Source organism: Osmia bicornis, chromosome 7 (assembly GCF_907164935.1).
Source record: "Osmia bicornis bicornis chromosome 7, iOsmBic2.1, whole genome shotgun sequence".
Lineage (NCBI taxonomy): Eukaryota > Metazoa > Arthropoda > Insecta > Hymenoptera > Megachilidae > Osmia > Osmia bicornis.
In genome coordinates this window covers 5,537,022-5,554,039 of record NC_060222.1, presented here as the reverse complement: position 1 = coordinate 5,554,039, position 17,018 = coordinate 5,537,022, and the positions used below count along the sequence as shown (strand labels likewise).

At 32.8% G+C, this 17,018-nt stretch overlaps 4 protein-coding genes across 7 annotated transcripts; 2 read left to right on the top strand and 2 right to left on the bottom strand.

Annotated features, from left to right (window-relative positions):
- Position 1: 1 nt before the first annotated feature.
- Positions 2 to 991, top strand: LOC114875411 (trafficking protein particle complex subunit 4). Its single transcript, XM_029185656.2, has 2 exons — positions 2 to 275; positions 348 to 991. The coding sequence occupies exons 1-2, from the start codon at positions 101 to 103 to the stop codon at positions 824 to 826; spliced, it is 654 nt and encodes a 217-aa protein (XP_029041489.1). The 5' UTR covers positions 2 to 100; the 3' UTR covers positions 827 to 991.
- LOC114875408 (juvenile hormone epoxide hydrolase 1-like) lies at positions 966 to 5,854 on the bottom strand. The gene is made up of 8 exons (XM_029185652.2): positions 5,650 to 5,854; positions 2,740 to 2,851; positions 2,477 to 2,669; positions 2,154 to 2,395; positions 1,967 to 2,082; positions 1,706 to 1,905; positions 1,383 to 1,617; positions 966 to 1,297 (listed from the first exon to the last, which is right to left on the bottom strand). Exons 1-8 carry the CDS (start codon positions 5,706 to 5,708, stop codon positions 1,081 to 1,083), a joined length of 1,374 nt encoding a protein of 457 aa, XP_029041485.1. The 5' UTR covers positions 5,709 to 5,854; the 3' UTR covers positions 966 to 1,080.
- A 268-nt stretch (positions 5,855 to 6,122) lies between these two features.
- LOC114875409 (guanine nucleotide exchange factor for Rab-3A-like) lies at positions 6,123 to 12,133 on the bottom strand. Of its 3 annotated transcripts, none has more exons than XM_029185655.2 (8): positions 12,043 to 12,133; positions 10,532 to 10,844; positions 10,204 to 10,449; positions 9,895 to 10,130; positions 9,437 to 9,820; positions 9,259 to 9,361; positions 9,119 to 9,185; positions 6,123 to 9,055 (listed from the first exon to the last, which is right to left on the bottom strand). In XM_029185655.2, the coding sequence occupies exons 2-8, from the start codon at positions 10,757 to 10,759 to the stop codon at positions 8,976 to 8,978; spliced, it is 1,344 nt and encodes a 447-aa protein (XP_029041488.2). In that variant the 5' UTR covers positions 10,760 to 10,844; positions 12,043 to 12,133; the 3' UTR covers positions 6,123 to 8,975. The 3 variants fall into 3 exon arrangements, with proteins under 3 accessions (XP_029041488.2, XP_029041487.2, XP_029041486.2); XM_029185654.2 differs by lacking the exon at positions 12,043 to 12,133 and adding an exon at positions 11,406 to 11,646; XM_029185653.2 differs by lacking the exon at positions 12,043 to 12,133 and adding an exon at positions 11,440 to 11,528.
- Positions 11,682 to 16,970, top strand: LOC114875405 (tonsoku-like protein). 2 transcript variants are annotated; one of them, XM_029185648.2, is made up of 6 exons: positions 11,682 to 11,762; positions 12,511 to 12,768; positions 12,843 to 13,008; positions 13,086 to 13,501; positions 13,876 to 15,870; positions 15,938 to 16,970. In XM_029185648.2, exons 1-6 carry the CDS (start codon positions 11,744 to 11,746, stop codon positions 16,897 to 16,899), a joined length of 3,816 nt encoding a protein of 1,271 aa, XP_029041481.2. In that variant the 5' UTR covers positions 11,682 to 11,743; the 3' UTR covers positions 16,900 to 16,970. The 2 variants fall into 2 exon arrangements, with proteins under 2 accessions (XP_029041481.2, XP_029041482.2); XM_029185649.2 differs by lacking the exon at positions 11,682 to 11,762 and adding an exon at positions 12,237 to 12,329.
- The last annotated feature ends 48 nt before the right edge of the window (positions 16,971 to 17,018 follow it).

Here is a 17,018-nt window from a genome sequence, read left to right as displayed (position 1 = left end):
GAATTACAAATAGGACATAACCTAAAAACTAATTGACATTGACAGTTAAAGTATAAACAGTAAAACTTATAAAAAACATATTGTAAATGTGTGCTTAACAATGGTTATTTACGGTGTTTATATCGTATCAAAATCAGGTGGACTAATTTTTAATCACGATCACAATGTTCCACGAATTGAAAATGAAAAGACATTTAATTACCCGCTAGATATAAAGTTAGGTTATGAAAACAAAAAGGTGGTTGTATCATTTGGCCAAAAGGATGGAATAAATGGTAACAATAAAATTTTTATTTAGTTTAAAAACAAATGATAATTATATTAACCATTTAATTCACTTATTGCAGTGGGTCATGCGTTAACAGCAGTAAATGGAAGTCCTGTGGTAGGAAGAGAATTAGAAAATGGAAAAGATGTATTTGAACTGCTTGAACAACCGGAAAATTTTCCTGTATCGCTCCGATTTAGTCGTGCCAGAATGACAACGAATGAAAAGATTTTTCTAGCATCTATGTTTTATCCTTTGTTTGCAATTGCTAGTCAATTAAGTCCTGAACCACGTTGTTCTGGAATTGAAATTTTGGAAGCTGATACATTTAGATTACATTGTTACCAAACATTAACTGGTATCAAATTCATTGTCGTCGCCGAACCTACACAAAGTGGAATAGAAATTTTATTGAAAAGGGTATTTGAATTATATGCGGATTATGCTTTAAAAAATCCATTTTACTCATTGGAAATGCCAATCAGATGCGAACTGTTTGAGTCCAATTTACAGACTTTGTTGGAGAATGTTGAAAAGTCTGGCGCTGGTACCGTTTAATGAAACCTAAAAGTAATCTATAAAATAGATCAAGACACTTTCAATACTGATGCCGCTCGAATGGGGTGAATTTGTTAAATATGTTTATATTTGACAGTGTAACATAGGCTATATTGTAAATGATAATAAATGTAAACGATTTAAGTTTTCATATTTAATATGAAATATATACAACAATTTATTGAAACACTTCAAGAAGGTACATCAATGGAAATGTTAATATTATCAAAGTTCTCTTAATTTAATTCTTCATTCTATGAAGATTTTTTTTTAAGCTCCTCGTTTTTTTTCACAAAGCTGAAAATATCATCAGCTAAAAGTCTTGGTTCTTCAAAAGCTGCGAAGTGACCTCCACGCGGCATAACATTATGTTGAATCATATTAGGATATCTTCCTGTAAGCAGACTCTGAGGCAATGCTAATAATTCAGCGGGGAAAACTGCACAAGCTGTAGGGACTTTTATAGGTAATCTGAAAGAAAATCCATATGATATTTTCCCTGTCTAATATATCGCTTAAATGTGTCTTATAAAAAGTACTATAGTTTTAAACTTACTCGTCAATTTTCAAAGCTCTATTTGGCGAGCTAAAGTTTTCTGCATAAAGACGAGCACTCGTAGTAATACTGTTTGTGATCCAGTATACCATTACGTTATCTAGAAGTTCATCCAGTGTGAATTTTTCTAACAATCCACCATCGTCTCGTGTTCTGTATTCTTTATTTGTCCATGTACTGAATTTTTCCAAGATGTATGCTGCCAAACCATCTGGTGCGGATGATAGTCCAACTCCTAATAGATAATTTTATAAATTTTATGAATTTGAGTTCGTATAACTCGTTGATTTACTTTTAACGATGTAAAGGCAAAAATCTCTCACCAACTGTATCTGGTTTGGTAGCCTGTATATGGAAGTATCCAGATTCTTCCATTAATGTGGTGAAATGTTTACTCACAGGATAATAGAGTGAATAATGTTCGCTTCCTCCTACTAAAGATGGGAAGTAAGTGCCGATAAGCAACCAGAACCAATTTTTTAGTGCAAGTCCAGTACACATGTTAAGATGTACACCTGTCACCCTAAAAACAAATGTATATATTTCTTGTGTGTTTGAAAAGTTTAAATACTATATTTACTAACTTTTCTGGATAAAGAGCAGCCATATTGGAGGCGATCAGAGATCCCCAATCTCCGCCTTGAAGGTAAAATTTATTAAAACCAAGCCTCTGCATCAGATTCTTAAATACCACTGCCATCTAAATAAGAAATATTTAAGCCCTCAGGATCGTCAGTCGTTTGAATATTGTACTCGAATAGAAAATTTTACCTGGGCTGTGCCCAATCCTGGACGTGCAGCTCCTTGTGAGAATCCATACCCAGGTAACGACGGTGCAATAACTTCGAACACAAAATCATGATTCGGCCATGGTTTTGTTAACATGGGTATTATTTTTTGAAACTCAATAACAGATCCAGGCCATCCGTGTAACAGCAATAAAGGAAGAACTTTCAAGTTCTTATCCTTTGGAAGATTGGTCGGTTTCACGTGGTAGAAGTGTATATCGAGACCTAGGTATTAAAATTCCATACAATAATTTATACAAATTAACAAATTCCTTTCCAGATGCTTCTTCTCCCTTTTTCTTTCACCTTGGATAATTGTCTTGAACTGAGGGTACTTATTCAACAATGCTTGCCTCTCGGTCCAATTATACTTGTTCTTCCAGTAATCAAGTACCGTATTCAGGTACTTGCTGGAAATTCCGTAAGTCCAAGCTGCATCTTCTAACGGTTCCACGTACGTTTTACGATTCTGGAGACGATTTTTTAAATCCTCTTGGACCTTCGAAAGAATTTCAATTTTACAAACGTGTCTTGTACAGTAAATAAATATTATTTATATTATTACGTACCGATGCCGGTACATCGATCTTAAAAGGCCGGATTTCGGTAGATGCTTTCGCAGCCTTCTTCGGGCCCCAATTTGGTTCCGGTAAAGTTGGTACATGGTGTTCAGTTGGGAAGCTGCAAATAAAATGTTATTAATTCATATAAAGGAAGAACGATAATTCTTAATTTATCTTAATTCTTTCTAAAGTCATACTAGTGATGATATTACATAAATTTTGTTATGATACATATTTATTACTGATAAGAAATCGCTCGACGAGATTAGGTGAAAATTAGATAAAACAAATGATAACATTAGAATATTAATTTTCGAAAATCGAATCGTATCGAAATAATTATCGGTATGGTAAAAAAGAAAAAACTGCTCATGAGATCACGTCACAGTAAACCTTGTCGATTAGATAACAACGCTATTAAATATAGTCTCCCAGAACGTGTGTATTTCAGAGTATGTACATACATACATACGTGTCACTCAAGGCAGCTGCGGTACAATTCAAGATAATCTTAGAACGTTATCAATGAACTTCGTACTTTATTGAAAATAAAAAGAAATTAATATTACTGTTTGTATCGAAAGGACTGAGGAGATACCTAAGTGGAAAGTAACGAAGAAAGTTTCATTTATTTTATTTGAGACATTGAACTTCGATCGATTGATATGAAATACAATTTCAGGGTAATTAATGTACGTACACCCTGCCGCAAAAGTATTTAAAACAGAATACCTCGTTTAAAATTGGACGAAATGATTTGAGGTTTCTCGAGAAGCTTTACAAATTAATTTATTAACATATGTGCCTTTGTCGTTTTAAAAAATTTGTTGAAATCGTAAAAAAAAATAGTGAAGTATCATTTTTCAACTTTTTTATGTGAGCCTATAATGAAAATTTAAAATATGTCTTCGGTAGATTCAAATAAGTTATGTTTATGCTGAAAATTTCATCGAGATTCGTCAAATGCACTTAGAAGTTATAAGTAATTAAAATTTTCGAAAATCGTGACTGTTCATCTAAGAACGTGACTAGTTCCGTTCATCTGTACAGTATGCATCATAGTGTCCGTTCGTCTAGTGAAAAAGCACTGACTTTGGAGTCCAAGTTTAACCGCAGCAAATATCATAAATCTAATTATTTAATAAAAGCGTTAAAATAATTAACATAATCATCTGATAAAAGCTTTCGAGTATTCAATAATTTATTTGAAATTATAAAATACACTAGACGAACGGACACTATGATTGATATTGTACGTAATTCTTGAAACTAACACGTCAAATTTATTAATTTTGATCAACCATCTGGATAAGTAATTATCTAGATAATATTTGATAACTCAATAGATGAAGCAACTTTCCAGTCGATAATACTTTGACCAGATTGCAGAAATTGAAAATATATTATTTACGCTCGATTATCAATGTTGAATGTTTGATCACGCGATATCGCGTGCCCGATTATATGGACGCTTAAACCTTGCGGCACAGAGTGACCGACCTATTTTTTGCACTCGGCAACAGTCCTGTTAGAACAATTAAGTATTTGCTTATAATACTAAACAGTTAAGTTATTTTGCTTGTTCGAAATACAAGAAAATAATTTAACAGGATAATATAAATAACCGTACAATTTTGTTGTTTATTTCATTTGTAAATGGTACACATATTGAGAGCGAATTTTGACGTCATGGTAATTATAATATTAGCATAGTAATTAAAAGGAAACATTTATATGGTAAATTCTTAATGTTACATATGTATATCATTAATCAATGACACTTCAGAAAGCAAAGTACAAATCGTACGGACAGGGCCGGCCCTGGGCCTAGGCAGACTAGGCGGCCGCCTCGGGCCCCCATAAGACGATTTTGCGTCTAATTGTACGAACGCAAAAAGAGTAATGTTTACTTGAATATTAATCGATGTAAATGCAAATCTAAATTAGTTGTATAAGCTTTAATGTTAATTTTATAAATTTTATTTGAGGTACTTTTTTTATGTCATATATGTGAAGGGGCCTTTTTGCGGAGCTCACCTCGGACCCCTGAAATCTCAGGGCCGGCCCTGCGTACGGAGGAAGAGTTAACATAATGAACCTTCCGTATCATGGTGTTTTTTTAGACGATTCTGTTCGATATTTCTTTAGAAAAATGTCAATTAAGAGTTGTTTGTGTTGGATCGAGAGGTCTTTGAACGATGAATAACACGTCTCCGTTTGATTACTCAAATTTTTCGAGACAGAATGAATATGACCTTCGCTAGCATTTCCTGTACTCATCCTAGATATACATATGTATGTATTGCGTGTTGTAATCAAAGCAGACTGACGCGTGAATATTCAGTTTTTAGATTTCCAATCATTTTGCTTTAATTGGCGTCACATACATTTTAAATCATTAATTACATAGTGAACTAAATTAGTAATGTTGAATCCATTATAAGACAGATAAAAACTGTTTGCATATTTTGTTCTAAATAAGATGCGTTATGTAAATCGATGATATTGCAGGATATATCCTGTCTACCTAACAGAGCTGTAATGGATAAGAAATATGACGAAGCAGTAAGATTTATATTTAGAAGATGAATATATTATAATTGAATATATGTATTCAAATATTCGAATTACTTTTAAAAAACTCGACGACCGGTTTTCAAACAGGTTTTTCTTTCAATATGAGTTTGTAACATAACAAAATATCGAACTTTTTTAAAATCAAACTCTTTTATAATCAGAATTATGTTTATTATTTGTCTTCTCTTCTTAAAAAGAGAAATACCTGCCAGGGTCATTTGAAACGTTTTTATGGAACAAACACAAACATAGTATTAATCTAAGTTTTAATAAGCGGTCTACGTTTTTTGAAGGTCTTGTAATTAACCGGTAATTATGAGGTAAAATTAAATGACTTACTTCAAGTAAGAACCTATCCCAATAGCGGCGAGTGTAAGGAACACTACAGATTTCCACATGTTACACTCGGTACCTGTAGATCGGTAACTGAACTCTTCAACCAGCAATACACGAATGTGTAAAATCTTATCTGTTACAGTGGATTTGAAGAGAATAATAAAGATCCTGAGGACAAACAATCGCGTCAAGCAAAAAGTGAGGGAACTTGTTGTCCAGCACCACCTAGTGGCCACTCTGACAGTATCTATTATTTGTACAGTGATTACAGATAGTCTATCTGTAGTCACCGATTTGAATTTGAATACCTCCTGTTCTTTTTTAACCGACTTCGAAAAAGGAGGAGGTTACTCAATTCTATCAGTATATATATATATTTTTTTTTCTATTTCCAAAGTACAACTTATATACTTGACGTCGATCAATGCCATTGGTTGGAATAAGGATAATTTGCAGTTTAAAATGTACAATCATAATCCTTTGAAAACAACAGCAATACTATTATATTCTGTTACATTTCTACAATATAAAAACTTTGAAGATTCATAACTATAAGCGAAAATAATTAATATTAACTTAAAGATAACAATTTCATTTGTTACATTATTGAAAAACAAGAATTACATTCAACTGATATTTAGATCAGGAAATAATTACATTTATGATAAATTAAACTTATTGATAACTAAAGATCGCACAGTTTATTATTTTAAAATAAAGAGATTTATATTTAATCACTATTATGACAGATACAATTCCTGTATGTTATTATGCGGAAGTCGTTTTACTCTTTTCGAATCTATATGTACTTATGGATCACATCTAAATGTATAAACTTATGATGAAAATCATTCGGAAGCGATCTTTGGCAACTTGAACAATTTGAACGAGTACTATTGAGAATATTTCTAATTGACTATCAAACATGTACATATTGTTACAATTTTATTTCTTCTCTTCGTACTTAGTACTGAATAAATGAGCTTATTATTTCGATCTTCTTAAATAACATTATGTACAAAAATTAAACAGGGAAGAATATTTGTCTGTTCAATTGAATTCTTCAGAATATCATTGTTGCGCAATATTTTACGCGAACGCATGCGCATACGGTAATAATGATTCGATTGATAAAACTAAAATTCGTTTTGATTTAGAAACCTATGGATTTTTGCAAAAAATTATCTCAAGCTAAATTATGTTTGCATATTCGAACACATTTCTTTTGATTGATTGTATAAAAACTTACTAACAGCAAGTACCTAAAATTAGTCTAAGAATTTTACAATTGGAAGCATTTGATATATAAATATATCTTTAAAGCACCTTCAATAAGCAGGAAACATATCCTTAATAATTACTTATTATAGTTATATAAAAACAAGCCTACGTTTTATTTTGATATTCATATAAAAGAATATAAAACAGAAGTATCTTGTTTCAATGATTCAGATCTAAAATAATACATGTAAAACACTGGAAGAAGTATTGCATAAAAAGTTTCCTTATTGCTGAAGATCGAAACACTTTTATGTATAACAATAACAATGCCTAATCGAGTATAGTTTGTTAAATGTGTGATTTACAATTGAAAAATGAATCAACACTGAAAAATTACGATAGAAATTATTTTTTGGCAGATTATAAAAGGTAATTCTAGCCATAGCACACATCAAATGTTTCTAATTTCAACCACTACGTTAGTTACATGACAATTTACATAAGAGTGTTTCATATCATTCTTAATAGTATACACTTCATTTATTTTTTTCATATGCGCGCTAGTTACCAGGTACTGATTAATGTTTGCAACAAAATGGAATATATTCCTTGTGGATATAATACAATTCTCTCTACAGGGGAAAATTGTGTACCTTTGGACAAGATTTAAGTTTTATAAATTATTCGATATATATATATATATGATCATTATATTCGATATAATATCATTGATTCTTAAATTAAAAACACAATCATTTTGTGCCACTTAATTAATACAATATTCAACAATCTTTTTTATCCATAGATATTTATGCTTTTGATTTTGTATGGCATGTTTTAGAATACTTAGCCATGATTCAACACTAGAACTACCAAAGGGGTAATGACTGCTTTCCAGTTTTTTATTTTAAATTATAAATTTTATCAAGGTATTTTTGCTGGAATGTATGTTGGCTATTGTCGAGATAAAGAATTTATATATATATATATATATATATTAAATTATGTTTCATCCCGTATTTATTTAATTTTCTGTATTATTTTCAACTTAGAAATTAGTGTGCATCAAACGTCGATAGTTCTAGTGTTAAAATATTTATATTTTCAGAAAACATTATTGAAATAATTTAATTATTTCAATATTTGTTAACACTATATAAAGATTCATTTTTTTCCGATAAATTTAGTTTTACTTGGTAAGTCCAAAGGTATGTACATATATAAAAAACATCGCTTCACAATCTACAGGTATTGACACCTATTAATGAGCAACGAAATATTGCTACCAACTTGAAGGTTAACGGAAAAAGAATGAAACGCGATTAACCTATCTCTGGATGCATTGAATATTTTCTACTTAAAAGTAATTGTCAATATAATACATATTTTCATTAGATGTCATAATCTTAATCAATAGACAACTTCAAAATTATTCTGTGAAGACGTTTACCCTTTCAGACTACAACATTTACACCTTTTTTTTGTCTCAAACGAGAGAATGCAGTTTAAAGTAATAGAAATTGCAGCTATTCGTGTGATATAGAAGTCCCGAAATAATTTCAACTGCGTGGGCATGATTAAATCATCGCTAAATATAAAACTTAAAACTAGTTACGTGTTATTAATAAGCGAAAAGTCAAAAGGCACCATGTTTCCCAATATCTTAAAAATACTTCATTGCACTTTGAAACTGATCGAGACGTTTTTTGGATTTTTTTTATAATAGTAAATTATACTTTTATATAATAAACGTCAGATCGTTAAAAGTCTTCATCGTTTAACAATAAAAAATAAGATTCAGAATTTTTAGAAACTATAATCTCAATGAAAAATTCTAAATTGGCTCATATTCAATCACTTTCTTTCCTTTTTTTTCCATTAAATAAATTCAAAGCGTTATAATAGAGGATTTTGTGAACTTTTATACGTTAAAATTTTAACACTTACTCTATAAAATCTCGACCGGTAGGTAGTAAAAATGATCGAGTCTAGCTGGAACGATTAAAATTGTTAACAATCTATAGTCGTTAGATGTAAATGAATAATATAACAGATCCATGGCCTAATTTGTTATGTTTAAGACTAGAAGAAATCCTCCATGGAGAGCGTTAAGACGATAGCGCGAGACCCAGACGAGCGAACGCCATTTCCTTCCGTAACCGTGTAATTTCCCAATAAACATCGTGAACTATAAAATAAAGATATTCAGAATAAAATAAGTATACAGAAATAAGTGTATCGTAAAATTTACCTGAACTTTTGACAAGGCCACGCTCGACATAACGTAGGTAATTCAAAAAATCGCAGACCGCTATGATCTACAGAAATTCATATCTAATATTACATCCAATACTTGATAAATTTCTTTAAATACAGAATTGAAAAACTTACTCGATTTCGACAAATTTGTGATATGCTGTACCACTGATTTTCTTGATCCCCGAGCCTCATTCGATAATAACATTGACGCGGAGCTTCGAGTAATACACATTTTCTAAAATACAATGAAAAATGTATTTGTTAAAATATGATTAATATAAAGGTTCGTACTTTGAAATATATTAATTACTTTGGAAATGTAAATTTAGTTTTGTCACTTATCGCCTCGATGAAGATAATACCGTCGAGAACAGCTTGCCTAACTTTCGTTCCTAATTCTTTATTAGGGAAATCAAGGCAAAGATCGATGTCTTCTTTAAATACTCTACCGACAAAAGGATCACCTTTGTCCACGCATGGATTAGCTTTCCATTTAAGAAATTCTGTATGAATTCTAGGATCAACTTCAAGGCCGAAATCTTTACATTCTTTATCTTTCTCTTTGTCTGAATCTTTCTTCCAATCCCTCTCGAGGGACTCTCGATCGGATGGTAAAGACTGTCTTTGTTCTTTTAGCGGAGAATCCGGTGGAGAATTCTCTCGACCGTATTTTAAATTAAAATGCGACGGTGACCTAGAATGAAAAAGTATTTAAAATTTAATTTACGTAACAGCTGATATTTCTAGAACAATGAAAAATTATTCCACCTTCTGTGTTTTCTTGTAAAAAGACCCTGTTGACCATCCTCGCTATTTGAACGACTTTTCGTATCGATTTGCGGGTGTAAATGAAAATTTGGCTTAGCCGGCGTCGAAGTTAAGACTAACGTTTTCAATGCTGCTACTTCAGCAGCTAGAACCTCGGCTTTCATACGACTTTCCTCTAATAAACGTTCCGCTGTGGCTTGACGTACATTCGCTTCTCTAACCATATTATGTGCCTCCTATTTAAAATGTAAAATTTTGTTTTTTAATCAGTTTTCAGTTGGGCATTCATTCGAAATATATGCGGTTTACTTGAAAGAGACTGGCAGTGAGTTCCTCTAATTCAGCTTCGACATCTTGTTTGATTCTCGAGAGCCTTGTGACCTCTTCATCTTTCAATTTTAACTCCTCGTGTGCTCTTTTAAGTTCATCTTGCAATTTTGCTACAGCATGTTCCTTTACCTCTGCTATGGCCCTACCCCATTGTAGAGTAGTCGGTGAGGGTGGTTGCTGATTAATTTTTTTCAACGAACATGGTTCCTCTTTCTCCTGAGACTTCTGAAATCCATCGTTAAATGAATTTAATATATTAAATACATAATAATCAGTTAATAATAAATATTGAACCATAAGAAATTACTTCTGAATCTTTTAAACATAATAACACTTTTGAGGAATTGTTACAGCAATTAGTTCTCGTTGAATCATCAACGCAATCTTGATCTTTTGTTAAGTCTTCACCATTTTCTTCGTTAAATATAATAGGCAACGGTTTTGCGCAATGATTTCGGTTTTCAAACAATTTATGTTCATTTTCATTCAACCTTGCCAGAGTGTCACAGGATTTTGTAAGTTTTCTTTCTTCCATCGTTGATGAACTTCAATATCACAATAGAACATTGTGGAGTTTTCTGGTTGATGCAAATACAAGAGCGGTCTTGGTTGATCTAGAACTATATAAATTAATTATTACAAAAAATTCATTTTTTTTTTATTTAAAAATAATTTAGTTTAATAATAAATTCTTTCGAATGAATGCCTAAAATATTCTACAAGTGTAAGGAAATGATTTTAAAATAAACACAGCTATGTTACACAATAGCAGATATATGATGATCTTTAAGTCTAAAAAAAGAAATAGTACTCTGAATAATCTGTTGCCGCAATTTAATTTTTAATACATTTATTTTTCTCTAAAAAATAGTTTCAGCAATAGAAAAGTAAAATTTCAACAGTGTTCTTTCAATTTATAAAACGTACAAGTTCAACAAAAGTAGCTACACTGTCGCGCACCTTTCATAACGGAACATCTTAATTAATAGTAATTTATCTCGGCAATTAGAAGCGCGCTGGAAATAATTCCGCTGAATTGTCTTTATTCCATAGAGAGCGTATCATTTAATCCGATACAAAGAGTTTACATGTTATTATAATAAAGAAAAATTGAACAGCATCCATTGGTAAGAGAATTCATCGACGGAAGAAGAATCCGCGCGTATCGATCCAAAACTTACAATGATTCTAATGCTGTAAGCATCTACAACCTACCCGTAAACCTCTCTTCACGCAACTCCCCAGCCATTAGTGATTTTAACGAAGATCATAAAAGTATACCAGAGAGAAATACGAATACGTATTCGACACGAGAATTCTACAATATGTCAACTTCGTGTCACTATCTTACGGGACACATCACCCATCACCCTTTTCTGACCCGCACACACGGTCCGACTGATGGGTCGCCGAGAATGAGTGAACTTTCAAGCGCCACAGGTTAGCCGCTGCTAAATGCTCGTACTACCTCGTACCAGCTCGTACTTGTGCTCCGTAGATTATGAAGTCATTGTAGTTGATGCGCGTCTTAAAATTAGGTAAAGAATTATGAAAGTGAGCGCTATGTATGCGTACGTAAAATTTTACCGCAACAATTACACTATACTTTCCGTACATTCTTTCGTTATTGCCATAACGTAATTAGGCTAAAACGATTTCAATTGCATTCAATGTCATAGCAGTTCAGAATGTAAATTCTTTTCTCACGCTCTCATTTCGCATTATTCTAATCGTATGAATATCAAACCGTGTCCGCATTGCGAAAGTACATTAGCAGAGATAATATTTCCCGTTCAAGTTTTTTCGATGTAACAATACCTTGATTTTTATCAGCGATTGATGGTAATTTCGATGTCTAGTAACTTCACGATTTTCTTTTGGCTCCTCCATCAATGGCTCTTCGTACTCTCTTCTTTACCGTTACGAGGCGTCTGCTGTAGCGTTTGATACTTTTCGTGCCTGCCTATGCTTTCAGCATGTGCCTGCCTCTGTGTCTGTGAGACACGTTCCCAAGCTCGAAGGTGATTTCAATCAAATCCAGTGAATCGAATGTGAATCACTTGTTTCTATAATAATTCACGATTTATAAACAATGGATGTCGATAGTGAGTGTACATTGAATTTTTGTATTTAATATATCTTCTTTTGTTCATTTAAAAATTCTATTCTACTTTGATATTAACTGTAATTTGGGAATATTTGTCTGTTAACAAATATTTTATAAGAATCACCTTAATGTTTCATGGGTAATTATACCTTACGCATGATTAAATTTTTATATAACAGGATTAACCAGGAAGAAGAAACGGGTCAAACGCGATGGCAACCTTCAGCAATTGGCCGAAGTTACCAAAGAACTTGGGGATGTATATTTTGAGACTGGAAGGTTTGAGGATGCTCTACAAGAATACAAGGAACAATTGGAAGTCTGTAATATTTTAGAGGATAAATTGAACATTGCTGTAGCTCATAGAATGATTGGAGAGATATACGCTAATTTAGGCACCTACGAGGAAGCATTAAAGCATCAGAACTTATACTTGGGTTTGTTTTCTTAAATGATCAATATCCATAATATAACAACACAATTGTAATAACAATATTCTTGTGTTAGGCAGAAGGAGCCAAGGAGATAAAGAATTTATTAGAAGAGCAACGTGCTTATGCAACATTAGGTAGAACATATTTTTGTTGGGCTGAAAGTTTGCCTGAGGTTGAGAATAAATCTGATGCTCTAAAAAGTTCAAAAAAAGCATACGTGAAGAGCATACGTCTTTGCAATGAGTATGTCTTCTGTACAAACGTATTAATTTTCTGAACAATATTTAAGGTGTATATTAAAAATATATATTTATATTTAGATTGGAAGATACAAATATTGAGTTGAAGGAATTGATCACTATGAGAGCTAGGTTGCTTTTAAATTTGGGTTTGGTATTAGAAGCTCAGAAAGATCATCAAGAGGCTGTTGATTTAATGGAAAAGGCTGCGGCGTTATGTCAGACTCACAATTTAAAAGAAGATTATCATAGAACACAAATTGCTTTAGGAGGAATTTATGAGCGGCAGTGCAATTACGAATTAGCGCTGAAACATTTTGAAAATGCCACCGAGGTTGATAATACGTCTCTAAAAGCGGAAGCACGGTTATTTCAAGCGGAATTACTTTTGAAAATGGAAAGATGGCATGAATCACGGAAGATATTAGTTTCTCTCTACGTTTCAAGCAACTTGCCAGAAAATCTGAAGCAACAAGTTGAAAAATGCCTTAGAATAGGTACGTTTGTGATGATATACAGGGTGTTCGACAACAGGTGGGCAAAATTTGAAGGGGTAATAATAAGACGAAAATCAAGAATAACGAAATAGCGTTTGCGGCTTTGTTTTCCAGTAATTAACGTTTAAAAATTTGTGTAAAAAGCGCCTGAAAACTGGGCTGGGCGGATTGCAGGTTTCAGGCGCTTTTTACACGAATTTTTAAACGTTAATTACTGGAAAACAAAGCCGCAAACGCTATTTCGTTATTTTGATCCCTAGAATCACCCCTTAAAATTTTGCCCACCCGTTGTCGAACACCCTGTACATTTTTATAAAGAATTAAAAATTGCTATTATTTATAATAGGATTAAAAAAGCTATTGTTTCGTTATAGTTGCAGCACTGCACACTACCGAGGAAGCTTTAAACGCGGAAAAAAGTACAAGTGGTAAGTTGAAACTTTACGAAACGTTAGGAGACGCATCGGTTGCTGCGCAATGTTTTGAAAAAGCTATCGATTATTACAAGAAGATGCTCGAGTGCGCCGAAGAAATGAAAAGCGATCGAATAGGAGCAGCTTTGTTGAGTCTGGCGCAAACTTTGAAAGACGTTGGACGATACGATGAAGCGTTAGAATTTGCTCAAAGAGAATTGATATCGTGCACGGATCCTCGTGAAATATGTAGATCTGCTTTATTTTTAGCGGATTTATTGATAGCCAATAAGGCAGCCGATGAAAAAATCGAGGAGACATATAATTTAGCCCTGAACAATGCGAAGGATAGTTCAAATATTTCTTTAGAAGCGTCCGTCCTGAAGGAACGTTTAAATTTCTTAAAATCTTCCGGTAAAACTGAAGGAATAGAAACGCTCGTAGAAAGATTGAAAGAGCTAGAAAAATATTCTACTGATACAGATAGCGAAAGCGAATCAGAAGAGCAGATCGGCGCAGATATTCGCTTGGAAGATTTGTCTGACGTAGAAGCGGAATTGCAAGCTAAGGGGAACAGCAGGATGAGTAGAAAACGGACAAGGAAGAAATCAATGGCGATAAAGAGAAATGAAAAGGGTGAAACGCAACTTCACGTCGCTTGTATTAATGGAAACATTGAAACTGCAGAAAAATTGTTGGAGGCTGGTCATCCAACGAACGCTAGGGATCATTTTGGTTGGACACCTCTGCACGAGGCTGCGAATCATGGTTACGTGGAGATTGCAGAGTTATTATTGAAGCATGGCGCTGATGTAAATGACCCCGGAAGTCTCATGTGCCAAGGGGTTACACCTCTCCATGATGCAGCATCTTGTGGTAACATCAGAATGATGCGGCTTCTAATGCAGTACGGTGCTAATGTAGAACTTAAAACAAATGAAAATGATACGGTACTAGATTGTTTAGAACAGTGGAGAAATCGTGTCGATTATTTATCCTCCGAAGATCAAGAGGAGTACGATGAAATGTATAATATGTTGTCTGCGATCATTCCAGCAAGTCAGAGGAAAAATTTCAAACGATCGTATAAATCACCGCACAATTCAAAAACTTATATCGTCGATAAGGATAATACTGTAGAGAAAATATCTGCAGGTGAAGATTATAAGAGAACTATAGCCAGTTTAAAACGTAGGAATGATCCAATTGGGGCACCTCTATCTCGTAGTAATTCTAATGTAAATCCTCTTTTAAACAGCGAAGAAGTTCTTCTGGACAATTGGCTGGAAGACGATATTAGTGAAAATATTAGTAGTAGAAGGTGCTCTAATGAGCTTTCGATTATAAAAAGGAAATCGAGCAGTGGTGATATTGATTCTGAGAAAAATTTAAAACGACAAAAAACAAGTAATGAAAGTTTTGTAGCAAAAGAGAAGGAATTTGATTTAATAGAAGAAGATAGCAACGAAAGTTGCGACACCGTTGTAACATGTTCTTCTAGTGCATCAAAACCTCGGAGAAAAAAGCAACAATTGTCTTTGCTGTCAATTGGATTTTCTAAAAATTCTGATTCTCGAACTCCTTCCCCTGTAAATCCATCTCCTACAGAATTTGAATTTCGAGAAACGGATGCTGCTTCGAGAAAAATAAAATCAATTATTTTAAATGTTTCGGTGGAAGGGAAAGTATTCAAAACTCAGGTAGAGTTTTCGAATACGGCAAAGCCATTAATCCAAGATATTTTAACTGATATTGAAACAAAATTTTATAACGATAGTGGATGTAAAGGCAAGTTTGAATTAAAAACTGTGAGCGGTATTGCAATAAATAACAATAACTTACTTACAATTTTAAACGAAGGAGATGTAATTAAAAATTTGCAATGCGAAATAATTGAATTAGAAACGCCTTCTATCGTCGAACGATATGGAATAATTTGTAAAAATTACAGTATAGGTAAGAATTTTGTAATTACTTGTTAAATTTAATTTTTTTTATTAATTGTCATGTTTAAACTTTTTAGATGTTCGTGAATCCGTGTCAAAATGCTTGAAATCATGTGAGAACACATTTATTTTACGCTTGAAACAAGAAGATATCAGTAAAAATGAATTTATATCTCTATTGAAGACTTTAGAATATCAAAAAAATGTTCAAATATTAGATTTATCTGGTGGAGAATTATATGAATTAGGAAAAGTTTTAAATGATTGCATTTTGAAGTTATCGACTTTACAAGAATTGTGCCTGCAAGGATGCGATGTAGATTCAAATTGTTTAAACAAATTAGACAAGCTACCTGTACAGCTGAAGCATTTAGATCTGAGTTATAATCCACTTGGGCCAGCAAGTCAGGAAACTTTGTCTAAACTTCTTAGACCTTTGATGCAGCTTCAGACCTTAAATTTACGATATTGTCAGTTGAATAATTTCCAGTTTATTTTGAACAACTGTAGCCTCGTAAACCTAGATATATCTTGGAACGGTTTCAATGAAAACGGACTGGGTACTTCTTTACAGAGACAGTTACTTAATTTAAATTTATCAAATACTGCATCTTCAAGTGAATTCAATTTAGTCAAAAATATTTTTACTAGCGCGAGTTATTCGTTTTTAAATTTAGAATGTTTGGAACTTGCTGCCTGTGATTTAATGGATACCGACGTAAGAAATATATTATCGCAAGTATCAAATCTTTCTAAGCTGGTACTTAGAGGAAACAAAAATGTAGGAGTAGAATCTTTGCATTTATTATTAAATCATACGCCAACGTTAAGATATATAGATGTTAGTGGTTGTAAAAGTATTACTGAATATCCTGATGTTGAAATATTTATTGAAAATCCTGAAATTTGTACATTAATCGTGAATATGTATCCCGAAGTCTGTGATTGTTGGATTTGTCTATGGCGAGGAAATGGTGTTGTGAAAAGATTGCCGCATAATCTTGTTATGTTTAAACCTATTAGTGGGATTGGAGGTTGAGATTTAACTGTACAGTAATTGTACATATTGTCACATGTGTATAAAGTTATAAGTTGTAATTTATACAGTAATCTATACAAAGTCAAGTTCAACAATTATTAAGCAAGTACATTATAGAA

What these genes read in the sequence shown, in the direction of transcription:
- LOC114875408 (XM_029185652.2), bottom strand. Translation starts at nt 5,708, where the DNA reads ATGTGGAAATCTGTAGTGTTCCTTACACTCGCCGCTATTGGGATAGGT. An exon ending in GTTCAAGACAATTATCCAAG is followed by an intron (nt 2,396 to 2,476) that starts GTGAAAGAAAAA and finishes TTTAATACCTAG; the next exon opens with GTCTCGATATACACTTCTAC. An exon ending in AGAGCTTTGAAAATTGACGA is followed by an intron (nt 1,298 to 1,382) that starts GTAAGTTTAAAA and finishes ATTTTCTTTCAG; the next exon opens with ATTACCTATAAAAGTCCCTA.
- LOC114875405 (XM_029185648.2), top strand. An exon ending in TGAAAAATGCCTTAGAATAG is followed by an intron (nt 13,502 to 13,875) that starts GTACGTTTGTGA and finishes GTTTCGTTATAG; the next exon opens with TTGCAGCACTGCACACTACC. An exon ending in TTGTAAAAATTACAGTATAG is followed by an intron (nt 15,871 to 15,937) that starts GTAAGAATTTTG and finishes TAAACTTTTTAG; the next exon opens with ATGTTCGTGAATCCGTGTCA.
- LOC114875409 (XM_029185655.2), bottom strand. Translation starts at nt 10,759, where the DNA reads ATGGAAGAAAGAAAACTTACAAAATCCTGTGACACTCTGGCAAGGTTG. An exon ending in TCACTGCCAGTCTCTTTCAA is followed by an intron (nt 10,131 to 10,203) that starts GTAAACCGCATA and finishes CATTTTAAATAG; the next exon opens with GAGGCACATAATATGGTTAG. An exon ending in CACAAATTTGTCGAAATCGA is followed by an intron (nt 9,186 to 9,258) that starts GTAAGTTTTTCA and finishes GAATTTCTGTAG; the next exon opens with ATCATAGCGGTCTGCGATTT.
- LOC114875411 (XM_029185656.2), top strand. Translation starts at nt 101, where the DNA reads ATGGTTATTTACGGTGTTTATATCGTATCAAAATCAGGTGGACTAATT. An exon ending in CCAAAAGGATGGAATAAATG is followed by an intron (nt 276 to 347) that starts GTAACAATAAAA and finishes CACTTATTGCAG; the next exon opens with TGGGTCATGCGTTAACAGCA.